Genomic DNA, 25,337 nt, shown 5'->3' with positions numbered 1-25,337 from the left:
ATGTGCTTTGATAAAAAAAACGAGGATATTCAATCATTCAAATGATTATTTGAATGTTGGCTTCGTTGCATGGGAGGAAAGACTCCGAAAGGCATTCTTACCGATCAATGCACATCGATGCAAAGAACTATTGAGACTTGTATGCCTACAACAATTTACAGGTGGTGTATTTGGCACATCATGAATAAGATTCCAAAAAAATCAAATGGCTACAAGCGACATGAAAAAATCGAACACAAGATGAGTCATGTTGTTTGGAACTTTCTTACAAAGGAATCATTTGATAGGAATTGGAATGATTTTCTGATGAAGTATGGTATTGGGGACAACAAGTGATTTTCATGTAATATTATTTATTAGGATTTAAGTGATGCTATTAATTTCATTATGTGTTTTGCCTGTGAAGTAGAGGTGTAAATTGCATGTTCTTCGGTGTATTTTAGTTGTGATTTAGGCATTTTTGCATAGCTTTTCGAAGATCGTCATTTATGGATTCTAGTTTATCTCGATTACCATTTTTAGGTCGGGATGAGAAGCACACAAAGGAGCAAGAGCATGCATAATTTTTTTTAACAAGTTCATTACGCAGAATAGCTCACTTATCCAATTTGTCAAAAAGTACGATAATTGCCTAGGAAGCAGAGAGCAGAGAGAGAGAGAGAATCAAATGCTGCAGCTTTTCATACCGTCATACCGTGTGCAACAAAATTCTCAATAAAAGCTCATTTTAACAGGTGTATACTCACGAAAAGTTTAGGAAAGTCCAAGCACAATTCAGAAAAAAAGGTGAATTGCATCACAAGATCAACGCACTCTGCTCTAGGCTATATGGTATATAAAGTTGTAGAATAAGTTTCTAACTCAACATTCAACAAGTTTGCGGTTACATACGATAAGGTAGCAGCTAGCAATTGAAGTTAAATGCTAGTGCTTATTATTCGAGCAAGAGGGATATTGTATCGTCACTCTCTGAACGTGTTAAGTTTTGAGCGAGTAAATAAAGTGTCACTGAGATATATATTGAAACGATAGAGAAAAAACATAAAGAGGAGACACACACATATCAAGAGCAGTCACGACGAGTCTCTGTTAGAGCCAAGAAGCAAGAAATTTGATAATTTGGTGTTTCGGTCACAAAATATATGTGAATTTGCATCAGAATCTGAGGAGCTGACTGCATCAAAAAAAAAAGAATTCAACTCTTGAATGAATTCTAATTCTTAGCATCCCAAACAAATTTTAACATGCTTCAAATTTTAAAATAAATGTAATTTTTAATCCCTAACCATTTATCCAAAAGACATAATTCAAAATTTTTAAACTGACCTCCAACCATCTTATTAATTAGTCTAAGCATCTCTGTGAACCACTGATACATCAACAAGCCCCACTCATAAAAGTTCTAAAATTGAAAAGTGTCGTGATAAGAATGTAATGAATGCCCATTTATTAATTGGGCGGCTAATCTTTCCCATGCAAAGAAATCACCTTCCAAGATCAAATTAAAAGTTAATGAAGGTTGAAAACTAAGGCTTATTACCTGTATAAATAGGTGAAGTCTCGCTTGGGTTTATAGAGCAATAAAAATCTTCTCTCTCTTATATTACTAATAACAATTCTCTCTCTCTATTTATATTGCTTACATATAAAACTTTTCTTCTTTCTTTCTTTCATATGTTACTACATATATTAGTAAAATATATATTCAATATATGTATGAATCATTTCTTTTATATTGAGATAGTAATTGTGGTAAATATTACTACTAGAATTATTTAATTATATTTCATATTTTATATTTGTTACCTCTTTTTATTTATTTATTTAGTTATTTTACAACAAAAAGATACGCTTTGTTTTCTGAACAAATAGTCAAAAGTGGATATTTTCTTCAAATTTTAATTCAAAAGAATGAAATCAAACCTACTGAGAGGGAAAAGAAAGATAGAAATCACAATAGAGAAAATTCTTGCATAAAAAATTCGGCAGTTCATTTGCTATTTTAAAAATGGAAATTATTATTAAAATATTTTCTCATGCGCCGTTTATAATGTGTATTAAGATATATTGTGTAATGTGTACCTAACATCCTTATCTTGTTCTGAGTTTGAATGAAGGAATGAGGTAGATAGTGAACTCTAATACTCTATGCCTATATACTTATCTGGCGATCACTGCGTATCTAATTCCAGAGCAGTTATTTGCACAAGTTTCTTCAGTACGAACAGAATCTCTCCACGTAATACAAGGATACTATTACATTACATTTACAACATCCTCTTTATTCTTGTTACAGTGATCTCAGTCAAAACCATAATAGTTTTTTCTCCGATGAGGTAGCTGTACAATTTACCATATTAAACAAGGCTTACATTGCCTACTCCTTGGTGCTTAAAGAAGCATAAGAAGGAGCTTATTAGTCCTTATGCCTCCAAAGATTGCAAGAGTTCACCTGAAACTTTTGTTCCTCAAGTCTTACAATCTTGAGCGCCGAATACATTTTATAGGATTAAATGGAGCATGCCTTCTTCTACCATGTAACACTGCATTCTTGGAATTTGACCTGATATCCCAATCGTCAACGTTCCTTGGAACACAAACATCAAACAGTATTTGGCTAAGAACACCATGCGCATTGATGCTTGCATGGCTTGGCAGATGAATAAAACCTTCCTTCCGTTCATCAGGTATGGAGCCCACATCTTTACCATCGTAGTACTCCATTGAAACGGGTGACAGATTATCACTTGGAGAAACAGCAAAACCCTGAAAACTAGTTGAGGTCACTGCTGCTTTCCTCAATTCAGAGAATGGATCTGTGATCTCATCTCTAGTTCCCTCTATGCCTAGGACCTCATCTTCAATTCGTTGATTTTTGCGACGGTAAATTGCAACTGCCTTGCCAAGGATCTCAGAAATAGCAGCCTTGTAATCCACTGGATGATGCCGATAATGACCTGTGAGAAAAATATAATGAAGTTCAATATATTTACCTCCGGTATAATGTTCATTTCGGTTTTAGGCAGGATGTAAAGCAAATAAAAATCATTCCTATTCATGATTTGCATCGTTGCAGACTCAAGTGCTTGGAATCATGCAATATTTGATAAGACTAGCATACAAACTTGAGTTGGGATCTAAATGCAGAGCTTATGGGAAAGGAGGCAGACAACCGTTCATTGCCAAGACTATTAAAAACAATAGTGAAATGTACACAGCCTAACCTAATAATTACATCAGTGGCTGTTTCCACTTCTTGAACCCGTGACCTTGAGGTCACTCGGAGACAACTCAACCGTTGCTCCGAGACTCTCCTTCATTGCCAAGACTTTACATTTTCCATAAACTAATACCATTTTCTTAGACGACATAATACAGGCCAGGGAAAGAAAAGGATATGCAAGTTGCATGCCTATGCTAGTAATCTTCAATTTTACGCAAAATGCTAATATAATAAATAAACATTCATCTGAAATAGATTGAACAAGACAAATGTAGCATGGAGAAGGCAAGTAATTATAGTTAATCAGACAGATATTCCACACTGAATACTCATACAGTCATATGGACAAGCAAAATTATCATAAATAAAGATTAGATATATGCTAGTACATCTTAGGATTACATGGTCATAATAGGATCTTCATAATTGAATTAGGAAACGGTTTGTCAAGAAGAATTATCTATTATCTCATCCATCTGCTATTAAGTATAATTGATCAAGATACTGACCTACATGAGGAGAATTACTCCATTTTAACAATTTGACATCTCCTCCAAAGTATTTAAGTTTATCGGCAAAATTTGAAATAACTTGAACTGGAGCAAGATCATCATTTTCTGAACACAAAATGAGATATGGGACCTTCATACTCTGCACAATAATATTACATAAGCAGATAACTTAAAAAGGAGAAAGATGGGAGAAGGGGGAGGTGGTGCTGATGATTAGATATCAATAAATCATGTATTGTCATTTACTTACAGTGGTTGAATATAGAGTACGCCAATACTCTGCACGCTGCGCTTCAAATCTGCTAAGGAAAAGAGAATCAAGACCAGATGCTATGCTATTTGCAACCCACAAAGCAAATCTTGGTGGATGGGAAACTTTCAAAACAGTTGGTTGTAGAAGAAATCGAACACCCAAATCACTGGTAAAATCAACCGGACTGGAATCATAAATGTAACCAGATATACAATCCTTAACAAGCCGATAGTCATCCTGTACCAAGAAAATAGTTTAGAGCAGTGAAGCACATGAATAAAACTATCAGTGAACAGAAAAGTTGCAATGACAAAATATCAGCGCCAAATATACACATGAGCATATTATAGAAGCAAAATAGGATCACTTAAATTATGGAATATAGAGTAGCAAGCTAGGGACTGAACATTATCTCATTTCCCACAACACACTAAGAATTTGAGAAATTGTGGGACCTGATGCGTAAACTAATTATAAAACACAAACTAAATCTTCCACTAAAGTGCTGCCGGAAGAAAACATACCATATTATGTGCTTCAGAAGTCCCATTGATTATCTGGATCGAAGTAATATAGAGTTGTCAAATGTTAGACTAGAGGTTTTATAGCATGAAAAGAAATATAAACAAATAAATAAAATGAAAAGTCATCGCATAAAACAGAGAGTACCTGAAGAATCTTGAGCATGCAAGCTTTTGAACCACCCGAAAATGATGCAAACACAAGGGGGCAAGGCCTAATTTTCAGCACCTGCATATTGATGCATAAAAACTTAAAAAACAGTATATGTATGCTTGAACTTATAGGGCAAAATTTTGATTGACTTAATGTATGGTTGAAAGACCTAAAAAATAGAGTAGAGCTAAACTTACCTCAACAAGTTCATTAAGAATATCAACAGCAAGAGCTGTGGCTTTCTCAGGAAAGAACCTGCAAATAATAGCAGGGTCTCAATCATCATCCAGAATACATTGAGATATGCAAAGAACCAAAGTATTCTCCGAATAAACCCCTTGAATAAGAGGTTTGACATTTGAAATTAATCACTTGGTTGTAACATCATCAATCCAATCATTACCCAACCAAAGGTAAAACCTAAAATGAAAACTTTCAACTTTGACTTTTTGGATTTTACAAAACAACAGTAATGGTTATACTGCTAGAAAATAGCAATTTATATAAAAAAAATGGATGGAAATTTTATTCTAAAAGACATCATCGAGATAAAAATTTAACCTAATGGCACATTTTTCGGCCATGACAACCATATTGATCCATTCAAGGCAAGGTTAGATGCTAAAGGCAACCTTGAGAAATATGGATAAAAAACTATGGCTTCACACTCTAACAGTTCGAGCTGACCAAGAAACAATAGATTGTGTGTCTATCTGAGAATCCTAAGACAGGGGAACCACTACTGATTACACTTCATAAAACAACAGGGGATGGTTCCTTCAGCAAACAAAAGATGGATTATCTTGGTCTAGAATGTACACATCAGTGACCACAGGCTTCGAATGAAACTGAAAATTATACAAGGAAATTTTCTTATCCTGGATCAATGCTTAGTCGGGAATGAGTAACGACCCATTCCTCTTGTGATATAAATATGTATCTTGTTGTTGGATCTGTAATAGTTAAGCCCAAATAGACAATAGCGCCTTAAAGGTTGTAGTACCTCATAACTATCACTAATCAGTAATCACTACTCAAAATTGAACTGAAAATAGGTAAACAGAGTACAGATAGATTTGAATTGAAGACCTTATATCAAACAGTTTATCATATTGAATTGAATTGAATTGAAGATGAGAATAGAGGGAGAACTGACATATTGAGGAATTGAGAATGGCAGATGAGGGAATTCCATCGGAGAGAGGAATAGAGGTCAACATATTTGTCTAAGTGCTTGTCATCGCTGGACATCCATGCGAACACCACAACAATCCCATCTGCTTTGTCGCCAGCTACCTTCTTTCCCCAGTAACATCTGCCACCAAATCCCCACATTTCGCGTCTCCTCCTTCTTCTACTTTTGCCACAGAAATACAAATCACAAAACTTCACACTTAAATACAAGGGAGAGAAACTAGACTCAATATGAGAGTTTGTCTTAGTATAAGTACCGGTCGCTTTCTGCGATTCTCTGTGTCACGGGTGAGTTTTTACAAAATTCAGAGAGAGAGAGAGAGAGAGATATGTTTTGGTGCGTCTCAGCGAGCTCAACTCGCGCTCCGCCTTCACAGATTGCTTCCCCGAACGCTGTTACCCTTCCTGTCCAGTTTTTATTGGTTATTTGTATGCTCCATCCAATTTTTTTTTTACGAATAAAATATTAATTTTTAATTACTTAATATTAGTAATTTAATTTTTTAAAATATTAAAATTTAAAACAAAAATTTTAAAATTTGAGATTTAAAATAATATTTAAAAAATTGGTGAATATTTCAACAAAAAATTAACTTTTTAATTGAATATATATAATTGAATTTAAATTAATTTTGGTTTACTGTAAATATAAATTCATATTATAGATAGTAGGGTGTATTATATAATTCAACCGTTAGAAGTTGTTAAAAATGAGAAGTTTGGATTTCTTTTTAGAGGAAGGTGTTTAGAATTTGAATAATTTTATTAATTAGCCATAAATTATATAAGGTGAGTATTTATATGCAATTATTTTTATATAAAATTAATAATTAAAAATTATTAAATAATATAATATATTTAATTAAATTATTATTTAATTATTTTTAATTATAAATGAGAAATTATTAAAATGAGTTTGATATTGACAGATGCAACAATGCATTTTTGGATGTTTAGCATACAGTAAAAATTTTAAATATATTAAAAATATTGGTATTTCAATTATTTTAACTATTGATTTCAATTAATATATTACATATATTTTTTATAGTTCAGATCAATATTAAAACAGCTGGAATACAAGTGTTTTTGATATATTTAAAATTCTTCCTAATTTTTAAACTCGCCATAAATATTTCAACGAATAGAATAGCTTACATTGAAATTTCGTCTCATAACAACTAGTTAATCATAAATTCATAATACATTTTTTTTTAACATCTTTCAGCATCCATTATCGAAGTCTACAATATGTAATAAGTCGAGAAATATAATAAAAAATATTTTCTATAATAATAATAAATTAAAAATGAATATAATCACTCCTATTTTAATAATATTACTTTTTTTATTAATTCATACAAACATATAATGTAAAAAAAAAATTATGAATAAAATTATATTATCATTCTTTTTAATAAATTTTACAGTCATATATGACAAATTCTTTCACCGAAAAAGCCAATAATCCTATCATATTATTTTGTTTTTGACTATCACTTTCTTCTTTTCTTCTTTTTTAATCCCCTTTTCTTTTCCTTGTTTTTTGGTCGGTTTTTTAATCCCCTCTTGATGGGTGTGTCCTGAATCCTGATGATCACAACTCGTGGGGATGAAAATTGGGATCGATACATAAAGTCAGAAAACCTCCCTAGCAAATACTGGTGTTCTGTTTTAAACCTTTTTTTTATTATTTTTGAAATATTCCATTTTTTTACTCCTATGAGATACAGAGAACTTATATTCTATATAATTTATAATAATTTTTATGATATTTATTTTCTAATTATTTTATAATAATTAATATAAAAGAAAAATAACCTTTTTTTTATATATACATATATAATTTTCTTAATTTTGTCATCATATTTGTTTTCGTGATCTGAGTAAAGCAGATGATGTGCATCAAGATGTTAACGATAGCATCGACTAGCGTCTTCAGGATTGTCCTTATCCTCAACCAAACTAGGTCCATTCGATTGGAACCTTTTCCACGGAAGGTTTTAGCCTTTATTAATTAATTATTAATAATTGATAATAATTGGCGTAAAGCAACATTAATATCTGGATTTCAGGATTTAATATCTGCTTATTAAAATAATGATTCAACTTTTTCATTTCTTATTAGTAGATACTAGATACTAGATACTAGATAGCAACATCAATCTCATCAAGAAATCGTAATATAAAAATGGCCATGATGACAACAATCAAGTTAATTAAGAGGCTAACTGCGAGATATTATTATAATAATAATAAATAAATAAATTCAGTTAATATATGTGTTTTAGAAATATGATTACTAAATCTTTTTAAGTTTTTTATTTTAATAACTATTTAACAAATACATTAAGAATTTAAATTCTAGATACATATAAAAAAAATAATTTGTAATTTAGGAATATGTTAGTAAAATAGTTAGTCACATGAAAATATTTTTATGAAAAAATAATAACTAAAATATTAAAATATATTATGTTAAATATTTTAAATAAACCTATCGAATTATCTAATAATTCAATTATCATAATTATATAAAAATATTTTTGTATAAATAGTAGCCTGTTAATAAAACCTAATAAATAATTGTTACATGATCGCTCTACTATAACCAAGCCAACTATCGACTTTCATCTCAAATTTGTGTATCCTATGAAGTATGAACACATCCAAATGAATGGATACTAATCCTAACCATCTAACCTCAAAGAAAAAGGGACACAATTACATAAAGATTTTCTGTTCAGTGTTCCATATATTAAGGCAAAGTTATACACTAAGCATATTCTATACCTTGTGTCTAAAACATCATTGCGTTCATTATTATTTGGTAGAGTATGACCTACTCGCATTGGTATTTTCACTATTTTGTGGTTATTTTATAATTTTGTTCATGTTAACTTGTGGATACATGAGATGGTTCAATTCTTGTAGTATTTAGACCGCACTTTGATTTTTGTTGGCTAATACAACAGAAAAAACCAAGTAATTAGGGTTTTAGAATCAAAATAGTTTAATCAATTTCAGCTAAATATAAAATGAGTTAGACCCTACTTTAATATTTGGGAATGACGAGTTGTATTGATTTAGTCTTTGATTTTTTAATTGTTATATTTTGGTCTCTAAAATTAAAAAAGTGCACTAATGTAGTTCTTAGTGTATTTTCTGTCATCGAAACTCAACAACGTCATTTGAAAGTTTGAACAATACTAAGACGTTACACCCCTTCCTTTTGAACTATACTAATTATTCAAACCCTTAAACGACACGTTTTAATATGTCTAGCGTGGCAAGACTTGAGCCACGTCACTAACAGCGTTAAACTCTGACGACGGAAAATATATGAGGGACTACATTAGTGCACTTTTTTGAATCTGAGAGACCGAATTATAGCAATTGAGAAGTTATTAGGGACTAAATCAATACAATTCACAATTTCAGGGACCAAAATAAGATTTAATTCTTCAAAATATTTGTAGTCTATTTATAAAAATTCGAACTTATACCTAAAGGTCAATTTAAATTAGCTTTTGAAAAAAGTATTTATTTTTTTTAATTAATAGATAAAAACTATTTCATATTTTGATCGATTATTTTTAAAAAAAATAAAATATTAAAAACATCTTTTATTTCTATTTTTTTTAAAGCAAGATATTGTTAACTTTAAGAAAAGTAATAATTTATTTTTTAATAAAAATATTTATTTTAAAAGATATATTCAAATAGGTTTAAAATTAAACATAAATATTTTACTTTTAAACAAATTTATTTTTTTCACTCAAAAAGATCAATCCAAACTAACACTAAATCATCTAAATGGTCATTTCTATTATTAAAGTCAGGTATCACTACAAAAGGGCTAAAATGACAGTTTTTTTTTTTTGAAAATTACGGCAGTTTGAACCGCCATTATTACCAAAAATGATGCCTCCAAGAAATATAGTTATTCTGAGCGCCATTCTGATTATTACACAGTTTTCAAAAAACCGTCACAATTATTTGGTTTAAAACAACAGTTTTTAGATAGATTAAAACGACAGTTTTAACCACCATTTTTACCAGGATATAATGGCAACGTTTTCGTTTAAAATTGCAGTTTCTAACTGTTATTTTTACCTAATTATGATGACAACTTTATGCTTTTTAAATGAGATTGAAACCACCTATTTGAAGTAGCATTTTTGGAATTCAAACTTTAAAATCTCGTAATAACCAAAAGACAGCCATAAATCAAACATCATAACATGATTTTTAATTCAAACATAATCACCAAAAATCAAAAGTCATAATCCAAAAACAAAGTATCAAAGATAACATTTTTCAATAATATGTCTTAACATATGATCCTTAATACATAAAATATCTCATGCAAAATCATGCGTCTTTATTGCTTGCTCCAGAAGACCTACTTCCTACCTCTTTTGATGATGGAATTTCACTCTCTTGATCCAATCCTTACGACAAAAATATAATTATGAGCACAATAAAAAATATAAATTTTATTTGTTCATACAAATGCATAAATAAATAACAAATCATCAATGATGCTTTCAATTTAATGAAGCTAAACAAGATGAAAAGTATTGAAATGGCCTCTTCCTATTTCGACATATCAACAACAAGAAATTATTTCTTCATTCAATATGTGAAGAATATGCATGAAGATAAAATGCAACCATCAAAGTAATTGAAAATCAGCAAATTAAAAATTTTTTTTCTAGAAAAAAATAATATCTAACATATTAGTGACCACACATTTTATCCTAATCTTCTTTTACTGTTGGAGTATAGGTTGCGAGTTTACAATGTGTCAAATAGTTGTTATCGTTATTATGCATATTCCAAAATTAATGGATACTTTAATGCTAATTCAACCTAACTTTTTTCTAACAAAAGATATTTAATTTCAACTTAAAAAAGAAAAAAAAACAAATAAATTTAAAGTATTAAAAACATAAATTGTATTTGTACTTGTGAAACTTGTTGAGTAAGGAACATTCCAGTTAATTGCACTGAAATTTTACCTCCTTCCTTAGAAACAATATAAGAGACTAGCGCTTGTAATTCTGCTTTAACAGTATCCAACTCTTCTTGCATACTTGGACTACAAGTGGATAATGTATCAGCATCATTTGAAGAACCTAAATTCATCTAACTAATCCTTGTGATGTTCTTGAAAGCAATAATTGGAACAACTCCCATGCCTAAACCTCAAACACGACCAGGGTGTTCTTTTCCAAGAACTACTCCAAGAGCATCAAGAGGAGAAATAACAGTTAATTCCACTACTTGTTGAGTGCTATATGCTTCAATTTTCTCCTACATATATAAAAAAGAAAGAAAAAAAATACAAACATAGTGCTTCAATTCAGAGAGCTTTCTTTGCTTCAAGTCAATACACCGTGAAATATTACTCGAGAGATCATCTGGTACTCTAACATTCTTTATAGTACGCAAGAATATATCTTTCATAGAATTTGACATTGTGAACAAAGATGGATGATATCTTCCATTTTCATTTGGCCATAGATCTTTCTTTGTATCCATTTCTTTAAGATCCTTACGAGTTTTGATATTATCCTTTGACATTCTAGTCTCATTGAACAAAGTATATAATACATTGTTGCAAACATTCTTTTCGATGTGTATAACATCTAGCTTGTGGAGCAATAAATTAGATTCCCAATAAGGAAGATAAAAAAAATATGTTTTTTTTCTCCACATTCTCGATTCATCATCTTCTTAAGTTTATACTAAACTTGATGTTAGATAAAAGAGATATATCTGTGTTAGTAACAAGTTGAAACAGTTAATAGTGTGTTGCAATTTATGTTAAGTTTTTCATTTAATACTCTAGACTTTAGAACAGATCTACATGTCATCATCAAAATTGAAAGTTCATACTCTATATCAAACTTGCATTCCATTATCACCACGTCTAACGTTAACAGAGTGATTAACTTAATCCTTGCTTTATTCTTAATTGGATAGCTAAGAATGATGAATAGTGATGTAGTATTTCTTTATTGTTTCTTCTTTATCATGACTTACAATTGAATAAATAAGAATAATTAAAATGCGACTCTAATAACTTTATTAATAGCAGGTACATGGATGGATAATAAAGGAATGTCCTATTATTATACATAAGTTGTTACATCAAAAACCTGTATTACACATAAAACTAAGACATCATGTAATATCTACCTAGCCAACTAACTAGAATAGACTTGGACTAATATCTTTTTGTATTTTCAAGGAACTCATATTTCAACATTTTCCAATAAAACAAAGTGTTATACATCTGGATCATGCATTAATAAATGCAGAATTACGCTTTATTCATAATTTAGTATTCCCTAGTCTAAGTGCAGTTGAGACACTTGAATCATTTGGAGGTGTGTTAGCAGATTTCCAAAGAGCCCAGCATAACTGCATTAAACAAAATGAAAAGCAAACTGTGTGAAAATCACATTAAATGATATAAGACTTCTCTGTTAGCAACTACTTTCCAGCTCTTGGTCCTTCTAGATAGCAACTTATCCTGAATTACCATCTTTTAAGCTTTTGCTAAATGATTTTTCATTTACTCACTTTAACTATATTTTAGAAAACATACCACAACAGGCAAGAGTGGAGATGATATCTTGTTATGAGCAGAGCTGTACTTGTGTGCATCCAACATGAGGAATGCAAACAGAGCACTTGCAAGGCTGACACATAGTTTTTCAAGGAATAAGATAACATCTCCAATCACGTTAAAATGCCCGTTCTTTAGGATGTTATTCACGATCAACTATTTGCAATAAATGAAGCACTAAAGAAGCTTTTACCTGTAATAGAAATCTGCAGAATGCAAGAAAATACTTTAAGTTGAACTTATATTCTAAGCATAAAATTAAGAAACAATCTAGTGAAGCCGGTTTCATTGGAAACATTTTAATGATACAATTAATATGCAAAATTTGCTGTAGTAAGGTTGATGATACCACAAATAAAGTGACAAAATTACCGTAGAAGAACATGCTGTGAAAAATTGTGGAACCCAATAACACCCAATGTAGAGCAGCTGAAATCCAAAACATGTAAAACGCTGCCATGATAGCATATGGTACGATAGGAAATATGGCAAATACATAGAGCAATTGTGTTATACAATTGCAATTGCTAATGCTAAAATATTACATCAAAGCTTATTTAAATAAAATAACAAATAATTGGAAACTAGATTTCCTTCCGACTATGTAGCCCGCCTCTTAAGTGCATCGATGGAACTTAGAAGTGTCTCACTTTCAGCATTTTTGACTGTCAAGGCCTCAGATAAAAGCAACTCATATATCAAAGATACTACTATTTACTAATATATATTGATTCTAAATCTATCTAATTATAATCAAATCAATCATAATGTCAAAATAGAATAATAACGAGCACCACTAGCAGAAAAGTAATAAAAAATTATAAAACATAGAAGTAATAATGATGGCCGAGAAAACCTATCTTTAAACATAATAATTATATCTCTAGTCAAATAGAGACATTAAATAATCCGACAAACAAATACGAAGACAAACGTAAACAAAATATAATGCGTATGTCACTAGAAGGTTTATATGCCCACAAGAAAATAATAAAAACAAAAATAATAAAAAAGGGAATGTTATAAATCTAATCTTGCGGGAATTCATAATCATCAAGATGGTGATTATTATACAGCTTTCTAAGATTTTTAAAGACATTTCTTTTGACCCTGTACTCGATCATATTATAATTCTTCAACACGAGTGAGACTGCAATTTTCATTCGATTCCCATCATAAACCTAATAAAATATTAACATTTACACATTAGGCTTAACTACCTAAATTATCAAAGAAAGAATGAGGAAAAAAATTTGTGTATAATATTACCTTTATATTAAAATTATCATCTTCAAAATAAAGCTATGATCCAACTTGCAACCCACACACCCGCGTCATTCTTACATATCGAGCAAGATATATTAGAGTATTATTTCATGTATAAATTTCATACCAATAACTACTAACTATATTATCTTACGATCCAGCTTTGAGTGTGGGAAGGCCTTCTAGTTTTTCAAATTCAAATTGTGAAGAATCAGATTCGGAGTGATCTCAAAATTATAGATACGATCTTTTAATACTTCATCCAAAAAAAATGGCCTATTTAAGTCTATATTAGAGTTTCCTTTTTTAGTGATATACCTAGAAAATTAACAAGAAAACATAAAATATATTTACTTATTTCAAGGCTATCCTCTTTCGCTTGAATTGTTTCTCAACAGAAAATGGGTCTAGCAAAATGATTTGTCTTTTAACAGATCAATCACTACGAGATACCAGTATTCACGACCTTCGTCAATAGTCTCGGATACAGGGATAAACACCTAATCCAGAGAAAGTTATTTTAGTTATTAAATTTATTTCATACCCATATTTGCTAATTTGAATTTAAAAATGATATAAACTTATTGAATAACAAGCATATGATTCTATACGACAAACTTTTTTTATACGAAAACAAATTTTATGTATATTAAACATAAATGCATTATGTTATGTTATATGGTGTATGCAACAATTCTTACTCTTTTTAAGCAGTCAACTTTGCCCAAATAGATATCTGTGATGCAAGAGGGCAGGCAGTTGGGATCCATTTTTGTCTTCTTTGACATCTACGTTATTTTTGCCACTTGTTTATATGCGCAATAAAAATAACAAACACCCGTATTATTTTAATATACACTCCTATATATTTACCGCAAAAACTGGAGGTAAAAACCAATAACCACTTTCTCGGGTCAACTTTGTCTTCATCATATCTGCTACTAAGTATAGCACAGGAGAAACAATAGGCTTGCCTGACATCAAACTCCTGAATACATCTCTGTGAGCTGTAACCCCTAAAAATACTATATCCTCCTCATCGCTGCTAAAGATAAATTAACATAAATAAAAATAGCTAAACAAATCCACAATGCCATTAAAAAACAATATGCTTATTAAATTTACTTACTTATCCACCAATAGATCACCATACAAGTATGTTGCAATTGCAAGTTCAGTATCGGCCAAACCCATCGAAGCTATTGGTCTAAAAGATACATGCACCCACTAAATATAAAAATAACTATTACTATAATAATAATAATAATAATAATAATAATAATAATAATAATAATAATAATAATAATAATAAACTACTTATTATAGTACTCACAATAGACAGCTCTAATCCAGGAATAGTAATTGAAGCAAGTGAGTTTTTTCTCTCTTTTTTGCCTTCTCCTTAGAGCATAGCAACAATGGATTACTCGATGCACTACCTTGTTGAGTAAGAGTATTAGAGTCGGAACCAAAGACCTTTAAACACCTTAGAGGGGGAGCTGACATTATTTTTCAAATGTTGAACAATAAATTGAACTAGTTGAGTCAATTGACCAATTGAATTGGTTAATGAATCCAAAGTCACTTTTTCCAACTGTTCACTGTAACGATAAAGAAAAAAATTAACAAGGATGTAAAAATAGAGATAATAATAAGATATTAATCAAATGACAAATTGAAATTCACAATAAACACCCAAATCTAGAACATAAAAAATCATTCATCAAGTTACAAATCTAAATTCACCGTAACCAGCGTCTAGATATGAGAAAAGTGTCATTGTCACCCTTTTAAAACAGACCCAGGGACGTGTGCGGCTGCATATGCAGTAGGGCACACTGAGGACACAAAATGGTGGCAGCGCGATGAACTACGGCAAAGAAGCAAGGTAGAAAAGAGAGCGAATCTGTGAGAATAAAGAGAAGCAATGTTGATCAGATGAAGGAGACGTTTGCGAGAACGGTGGCGCTGGACAGACGATAGAGGCGCACACAAGGCATAAAAATGATAGAGGGGAGTAATTATGACCGCGGAGAGTGAGAGGGGAGTGAGTGACCAAACCCTAAATCCTTTTTGCTTTTTATTTTTGCCAAAATACATAATCATAATATGTATGCTGAGAATTATAGAAAAATATTTTTATATATTTTTTATATGGTAGAATAATACCATGAACACATATTTTTAAATCAAAGAATTATAGAAGAATATTGAGAACAAATTCACAAAACAAGAACAATAAAAATAATAATTATTATATACCTATTCAAATTTTTTGTTGGTTCTTGATGGTGCTTTATGTTAGGAATAGAACTTGTCTCAATAGAAGCAGCCCGATTATTTCTACGTGTTTTTACCTTTGTAATTAGCTTAAGATTTTATGTGTTTCAGAAAGAATACATAACAATAATAAAAGAGAGTCACTATTATATATCAATTTAAAGTGAATTTATATTAAATATAAATTCAATCTAATTATTGACAATCTTATTAGTGTTATAATAAAAATGAATCACACAGATTTTATTTTTAAATAAATTATATATTCAATCAAAATCAATATTATCTAAGTTTGAATATTGATATCTAACATAAATAATTTCTAGATAAAAATAATATATTTTCAAATATATATATATTTTTTAAAAATATTTATTTATTATAAAAAATTATGTTTTTATTATAACCCAAATTTGAATAATAATATATACTATGAATAATATCTAAGTGAAAATAATAAGTTCTCAATAATATGCAATTTTAAAAAGTAATATATTTATTATTAAAAATTATATATTTATTGTCACGAAGATTAATGATAAGTTATAAAAATAATATCTACTTTAAAAAAATTTTAAATAAAAATAATATCTACTTTAAATAGTAAATTTTTTAAATTACACTCATAAAAAATCACATACCTTATAATTATATGATATGATATAAATATAAAATAATAAAATCTTTTTAAAAAATAATTTCTCAAAAATAAAGTAGGAACAAATAAAAATTTGAACTATATATAAAGATATATTTTAACATGTCATTAGCAAATTATATTCACCTTATAATTTTAATTGTGTTACATATATGCTTGGGTGCTTCACATGGGTAAGCAAGAATCATCCGGACCATCTCAATGTAGCAAGAACAAAAGAGACACAAGAGAGGTTAACAAGAATGTTATTGATAACCAACTCTTATGCTATCTGTACTTCAACCATATACCTCACATACTCCAATATTTCTATTCTATGTACCACAGTTTTTATACTACTGCAGTGTAACATCCTACCACACAGAACCTTATGCTTAAGTCGTAAGACGGAGGTGGTGAGATATTACGACCTCTAAAAGTAAACTTATATATAATAAGAGTAAAAAAATATCTTTAACTATGAGCCTTTGAAGAAAAAGGGATAAAACAAAATCGTTAAATTGAAAAGTGCAACACTCCGATTTATAACGTAAATGAAACAGATAAAGTAAGCTGATACGAATATATGTACAATAGAGGGCAAGATACAGATAGCAAAGCTCAGGTCTGGGTTTGCGAAGGTAACCGGCCCAAGCACATAGTTATACATATATAGAGATGTAGGAAAACCAAAAAGAAAATCCAAAATAAAGAGTTACAAACCCGAGTCTCCAAAATAACCTCTAAGAGGATTTAATACATCATATATATAGAAGTGGAGATAATAAGTATTTAAGTAAATACAGATAACCAAAATAAAGCCCAAAAGATGAATATCTTCTCAAAATCAGAAGCTTCTAGCATGCCTCAGCGAGGAGCCTCACTTCCTCTATCTTAAAACCACAAATAATGTCCTGGGAAATCTGAAGGCAATCCTAGAACTCCCAACAGATAATTTAAAGCTTACAATCATAACTAAACCATGAGAAATGAAAATAGGCAACTAACTCAGGATCTTTAGTCTAACTAACACTCCCCTTTTCAACACCTCCAAACCTCCCAATCGCCATCAATAATTCGATATTGCAAACACAATTATGTCAAGCAAGAAAATCACAAACAGGAAGCAAATACAGCAGTTAAACGAGTAGCAGGTATTTATGCAATCGATTAGGCATTCCAAACAAATCACACCAAACAATCATATAAATACATATGATGCATGCCTGTCCTAGTGGCTGATGAGTCTCATCTGTCGGTTATAAAGCCAACCCGATAAGTCCTGGTAGCTAACCATTGGATTGTCCCTCTGTCGTGCATCCCTAACTCGAGTTATTCACAAACATAAACATAATCACATACAACACCCTCACTGTTGTTTATCCATGGGGGTGAGCTCATCCAGAACTTTCACAGTGTCCGGCCACACTTACGGCATAGGGTCAGCAGAATATCGACTCTCAACCTGGAACACGTGGTGGCTAGCCACTGCTTTCACCCAGAAAAACTCGTATCAATAATATCTACTTTAAAAAAAATTTAAATAAAAATAATATCTACTTTAAATAGTAAATTTTTTAAATTACACTCATAAAAAATCACATACCTTATAATTATATGATATGATATAAATATAAAATAATAAAATCTTTTTAAAAAATAATTTCTCAAAAATAAAGTAGGAACAAATAAAAATTTGAACTATATATAAAGATATATTTTAACATGTCATTAGCAAATTATATTCACCTTATAATTTTAATTGTGTTACATATATGCTTGGGTGCTTCACATGGGTAAGCAAGAATCATCCGGACCATCTCAATGTAGCAAGAACAAAAGAGACACAAGAGAGGTTAACAAGAATGTTATTGATAACCAACTCTTATGCTATCTGTACTTCAACCATATACCTCACATACTCCAATATTTCTATTCTATGTACCACAGTTTTTATACTACTGCAGTGTAACATCCTACCACACAGAACCTTATGCTTAAGTCATAAGACGGAGGTGGTGAGATATTACGACCTCTAAAAGTAAACTTATATATAATAAGAGTAAAAAAATATCTTTAACTATGAGCCTTTGAAGAAAAAGGGATAAAACAAAATCGTTAAATTGAAAAGTGCAACACTCCGATTTATAACGTAAATGAAACAGACAAAGTAAGCTGATACGAATATATGTACAATAGAGGGCAAGATACAGATAGCAAAGCTCAGGTCTGGGTTTGCGAAGGTAACCGGCCCAAGCACATAGTTATACATATATAGAGATATAGGAAAACCAAAAAGAAAATCCAAAATAAAGAGTTACAAACCCGAGTCTCCAAAATAACCTCTAAGAGGATTTAATACATCATATATATAGAAGTGGAGATAATAAGTATTTAAGTAAATACAGATAACCAAAATAAAGCCCAAAAGATGAATATCTTCTCAAAATCAGAAGCTTCTAGCATGCCTCAGCGAGGAACCTCACTTCCTCTATCTTAAAACCACAAATAATGTCCTGGAAAATCTGAAGGCAATCCTAGAACTCCCAACAGATAATTTAAAGCTTACAATCATAACTAAACCATGAGAAATGAAAATAGGCAACTAACTCAGGATCTTTAGTCTAACTAACACTCCCCTTTTCAACACCTCCAAACCTCCCAACCGCCATCAATAATTCGATATTGCAAACACAATTATGTCAAGCAAGAAAATCACAAACAGGAAGCAAATACAGCAGTTAAACGAGTAGCAGGTATTTATGCAATCGATTAGGCATTCCAAACAAATCACACCAAACAATCATATAAATACATATGATGCATGCCTGTCCTAGTGGCTGATGAGTCTCATCTGTCGGTTATAAAGCCAACCCGATAAGTCCTGGTAGCTAACCATTGGATTGTCCCTCTGTCGTGCATCCCTAACTCGAGTTATTCACAAACATAAACATAATCACATACAACACCCTCGCTGGTGTTTATCCATGGGGGTGAGCTCATCCAGAACTTTCACAGTGTCCGGCCACACTTATGGCATAGGGTCAGCAGAATATCGACTCTCAACCTGGAACACGTGGTGGCTAGCCACTGCTTTCACCCAGAAAAACTCGTATCTCAGATAGGTGGAAGTGCAACAATCACATTTTCAATCAATACACATATATGCATTCAATCTCGGCCATAAATCAACATTTATCTCAGCCATCCGGCTTATAATCATAATTCATAACCAACCATAATTCATTATCACACATCGCCATTCGGCTCACATCATACACAACACTTCCACCATCATCCTAAACAACTCATATGATCATCATTTGTCATAATTCCTCATAATTTTTCCTTTTTTTCGTCCACAAGTTACCCTCTTCCTTAGTTTCTTCTAATTACTAGGCATTCTATATTGATTTAGGACTTAAAGGATGAAAATGGAGGCTTAGAAGCTTGAAATTCGATTTTAAAAACATAAAAAAATCATATTTGTTGGAAACAGGATCACGCATACGCATAGGTCACGCGTACGCGTGAGCACCAAAGAAACCCCAAGTTACACGTACGCATGGGTCATGCGTACGCATTGTTTAATTTCGCGAACCAGGCAGAATCGACTGGTCGCGTATGAGAGTTTCGCAAATAAATTTGACACAAATCGGGGTCCGGAAATCAAGCTATGCTTCACCAAAGTTGGCCAAAAATCACAATTTTTACAAAACTTACAAAACCTCAAATATTCAAAACACATAACTTCCAAACCCCTTTTGAAACAACCAGAACTCAGCCATGCAACATCAAGCATATTCCAACTTCCCATTCAATCCTCAACCCACCAATTCTTCCACTTTTAATCAAATTTCAATTCAATAAATTCAATTCATAATTAACATTTCACATCTCAATTTCCAAATAAATGTTTAATTTCATTAATCATTATATGTACATACCAACATCACATACAATTTCATACTCATCAACAAGAGCCTCAACCTTACCAACAATTAGGAATATCATCTATCTCACTTAAAATCTTACATGCTTTATCAACAATTAGTACCACTCACAACCATTCAACCATTATTCATATATTTAACTTAATCTATATCATCCAACAACTACATCAATATTTCAAAATCCTATCCTAGGGTCATTAGCCTAATTTTTCACATTACATTACATTTTAGATATAGGAAACCGAAACCATACCTTGACCGATTCCCCGCTCAACCCGTAACACTTCCAATTGAACTTTTCCTCAACTTTCAATGCCTCAACACCACACCAACCAATTTTTCAGTACCACAAGCCCACTCCACACTTTCCACGACTTCAATCAAGCTCCAATGTACACATATACATTGCCTAATACACATAATATACACCCACACATACAATTCAATCACTAAATCACAAAATTTCAAGTATTTCACTTAGGATTGAGAATCTTACCAAGCCTAAGGATCAAAGAGGCAAGACTAAGCTTTTTCTTCAAGCTAATTGGATCCTATAACATCAAAGAACCCAAAATCTCAACATTTTTACCCAAGAATTTTGAAATCAAGGGCTGAGAAAACTGAAATGAAATCATGGCTTACCTCTTGAATAAAGTTGTGGGCTTTGTAGAGCTCAATACCGCGGTCCCGTGGCCACAAACAATGCGGCGATTGGAGCTCCAGATAAAAAGTTATGGCACTTTGAATCAAACCAAGGGTTTGCTTCTTCTTCCTCCTCCCATGGCTGTTCCAACGTGTTCAGCTTGCCAAATGGAGAGAGAAGGAGCTGAACTCATTCATTTAATGTGAATGGGTTGGGCCCATGGCCCAGTTTGAGCCCAATTCAATTGATTTGGCCCGTTCGGCCAAATTTTGGGCCAAATTCTTTAAAATTAATGTCGAATTTTTTGTTTTAATTTTCTCTATCATATTAACCCATAAAAACACATTTCAATTTTTCTAGAATAAATTTTAATTTATGAATTAATTAGTTATTAACTAACCGGATTTTACATGCAATATATTCTAACCAATCTCCGACAACCATGCATCCATCGCTATACAACATATTCCCACCATCATTTATCGTAGGTCCAACTGTCACAAATTTTCAGTCTCTTACTCTCTTATATCCTTTTTAATCTACTAATTCAAGAGATACAGATAAAATTCTTAAACTACTAAAGTCTTCACAACATCATTAGTCTGACTCTGGTACAAAACAAAAAGCATCAAAGCATACAAGTGTATGTGATAAGAAGATATTTGCGGCCAAGAGAAGAATTGTTTGGAATTCACATTTGTCTGAAAATATGGTTGGTGTGAATTTCAGACAATTCTTCTCTTACCCGTAGATATCTTCTTATCGCGTACACTTGTATGCTTTGATGCTTTCTTATTTGTACTAGAGTCAGACTGATGATGTTGTGGATACTTTAGCAGTTTAAGAATTTTATCTGTATCTCTTGGATTATTAGTAGATTGAAAATGATATAAAAGAGTATGAGGCTGAAAATTTGTGACAGTTGGACCTATGATAAATAATGGTTGGAATATGTTGTATAGCAATGGATGCATGGTTGTCAGAGATTCATTAGAATATACTACAACTGTATAAAAACGGTGGTACATAGAATAGAAATATTGGGGTATGTGAGGTATATGGTTGAAGTACGGATAACATAAGAGTTAGTTATCAATAACATTCTTGCTAACCTCTCTTATGTCTCTTTTATTCTCGCTACGTTGAGATGGTTCGGATGATTCTTGCTTACCCATGTCAAACATCCAAGCATATATATAACGTAATTAGAATTATAATGTAAATATAATTTGTTAATGACATGTTAAAATATGTCTTTATATATAGTTCAAATTTTTATTGGTTCCTACTTTATTTTTGAGAAATTATCTTTTAAAAAGATTTTATTATTTTATATTTATATCATATCATATAATTATAAGATATGTACATTATTTATGAGTGTAATTTAATAAAATTTACTATTTAAAGTAGATATTATTTTTATAACTTATTATTAATCTTTGTGACAATAAATATATAATTTTTAATAATAAATATATTACTTTTTAAAATTGCAGATTATTGAAAACTTATTATTTTTATTTAGATATTGTTCCTAGTATATATTATTATTCAAATTTACGTTATAATAAAAACATAATTTTTGATAATAAATAAATATCTTTTTAAAAATTTTATACAATTGAAAATATATGATTTTTATCTAAAAATTATTTATGGTAGATATCAATATTCAAACTTAGATAATATTAATTTTGATTGAATATTTATTTGAAAATAGAATCTATATGATTTATTTTGATTATAACACTAATAAGATTGTCAATAATTAGATTGAATTTATATTTTATATAGATTCACCTTAAATTGATATATAATAGCGACTCTCTTTTATTATTGTTATGTATTCTTTCTGAAATACATAAAATCATAAGCTAATTACAATAGTAAAAACACGTAGAAATAATCGGGCTGTTTCTGCTGAGGCAAGTTCTATTCCTAACATGAAGAACCATAAAAAACCAACAAAAAATTTAAACAGGTATATAATAATTATTATTTTTATTATTCTGATTTTATGAATTTATTCTCAATATTCTTCTATAATTCTTTGATTTAAGAATATGTGTTCATGGTATTATTCTACCATATAAAAAATATATAAAAATATTCTTCTATAATTCTCAGCATACACAATATGATTATGCAATTTGGCAAAAAAAAAAAAGCAAAAAGAATTTAGGGTTTAGTCACTCATTCCCCTCTCACTCTCCACGGTCATGAGTCACTCTTACTCTATCATTTTTATGCTTTCTACGTGTCTCTTTCGTCTGATCGGCTTCACGCACAGCTGCACATATTTTGTTCTCTGCATTGCTTCTCTTTATTCTCGCAGATTCGCTCTCTTTTCTGCCTTGCTGCCTTATCGTAGATCATCGCGCTGCCACGTTTTATGTCCTTAGCAATGTGCCCTACTGCACACGCAGCCACACACGTCCCTGGGTCTGTTTTAAAGGGGTGACAATGACACCTTTCTCATATCTAGACACTGGTTATGGTGAATTTAGATTTGTAATTTGATGAATAATTTTTATGTTCTAGATTTGGGTGTTTATTGTGAATTTCAATTTGTTATTTGATTAATATCTCATTATTATTTCTATTTTTACATTCTTGTTAATTTTTTTCTTTATCATTACAGCGAACAGTTAGAAAAAGTGACTTTGGATTCATTAGCCAATTCAATTGATCAATTGACTTAACTAGTTCAATCTATTGTTCAACATTTGAAAAATAATGTCGGTTCTCCCTTTAAAGTGTTTAAGGTCTTTGGTTCCAATTCTAATATTCTTACTCAACAAGGTAGTGCGTCGAGTAATCCATTGTTGCTATGCTCTTAGGAGAAGGCAAAAACGAATTTGTCTATTGCTAAAAAAAGGAGAAGAAACTCACTTACTCCAATTATTATTTCTGGATGAAAGCTGCCTATTGTGAGTACTAAGTAATAAGTAGTTTATTATTATTATTATTATTATTATTATTATTATTATTATTATTATTATTATTATTATTATTATTATTATTCATCTCCAATTGACATTTTTCTTATAATATGGTTGACTTTTATATGCATTGTTGGTATTGTCAAGAAAGAGGTATGTTTTGATACTTAAGGTTCAAGAATATTCTTTCGGATTGATGAATGCATGATCGAAAATAGCTAAGATAAGTGACATCTTGAGTGTATCACTTAGAATTTGTGAAATTAGATGTGTATTAAGATACTATGCAGCATTTGAAAAATGAAACTATTGTTGTCTAAATTAAATTTTCTATTAAAAAAATTGCATTCAAAGTTTCAAAAAATATATCCAGATAAAATAAGAATTCAATTAGGATAAAAAATCTAAACCATATCATTCCCCCAAAATAAAACTAAAGGCTGCCCCCAAAATATCTCACATGAAGCTCATGTCCAATTTTGTCGATTGTCGCATACAATTTTCTTAAGTTTTTTATTTTGTTAAAATTAACAACAACTAATATAAAATCACATAAATCAAACTAAATTACACTAATTATAAAAATCACACCAATGCTATAATAATTAAAATCACAGAAATCACAAGGAAGGAATTACTGGAAAGGAGAGGCTGACGACGGTAATGAAGAACGAGGAGGACGAAGAGGAAGACGACGACGCTCTTTGATACACACAAGATGGCGACGCTCTCGATTGCGATGACGACCTCGATTGCGACGACGACCTTGATTGCGAGACCGGAAAGGAGAGAGGAAGAGAGCTTGGGTGCGATGCCAGAGAGAGAGAGAAAGAGAGAGGGAGAGAGAGAACTTTGAGAAGATGAAGAACACTAGAAAATCTTCATAGACGGTAATCGAAGAGAGGGTTTCTAAAATCCAGATGAAAGAACAATCTTTTGATTTTTTTTGTTTTTCAGATATGTTTTTGTTCTGTTGTTTAAATTATTTGAAAATAAAAAATTAGAATAAGTTGAATTTTAAAATTTGATTAATTTAAAAAAATATTTTTGTCTAATTAACTAAAGTAAAGATGTTTAAATTTTTTATAAAATTAAATAAAAATATTTTTTATTTTT

The 25,337-nt window shown here is 30.8% G+C and overlaps 1 protein-coding gene across 5 annotated transcripts; it reads right to left on the bottom strand.

The window, feature by feature from the left end:
• Nucleotides 1-2,210: 2,210 nt before the first annotated feature.
• Nucleotides 2,211-6,302, bottom strand: LOC112705831 (uncharacterized). Of its 5 annotated transcripts, none has more exons than XM_025756795.3 (8): nt 6,115-6,302; nt 5,820-6,017; nt 4,861-4,918; nt 4,658-4,738; nt 4,513-4,545; nt 3,986-4,225; nt 3,733-3,874; nt 2,211-2,957 (listed from the first exon to the last, which is right to left on the bottom strand). In XM_025756795.3, the coding sequence occupies exons 2-8, from the start codon at nt 5,996-5,998 to the stop codon at nt 2,476-2,478; spliced, it is 1,215 nt and encodes a 404-aa protein (XP_025612580.1). In that variant the 5' UTR covers nt 5,999-6,017; nt 6,115-6,302; the 3' UTR covers nt 2,211-2,475. The 5 variants fall into 5 exon arrangements, with proteins under 5 accessions (XP_025612580.1, XP_025612581.1, XP_025612583.1 ...); XM_025756796.3 differs by having other exon boundaries at nt 5,820-6,020; nt 6,115-6,276; XM_025756798.3 differs by having other exon boundaries at nt 5,753-6,020; nt 6,115-6,263.
• Between the last annotated feature and the right edge of the window lie 19,035 nt (nt 6,303-25,337).

The sequence above is a fragment of the Arachis hypogaea genome, chromosome 8 (assembly GCF_003086295.3).
Source record: "Arachis hypogaea cultivar Tifrunner chromosome 8, arahy.Tifrunner.gnm2.J5K5, whole genome shotgun sequence".
In the NCBI taxonomy this organism is placed as follows: Eukaryota; Viridiplantae; Streptophyta; class Magnoliopsida; order Fabales; family Fabaceae; genus Arachis; species Arachis hypogaea.
This window is presented reverse-complemented; position numbering and strand designations above follow the sequence as displayed.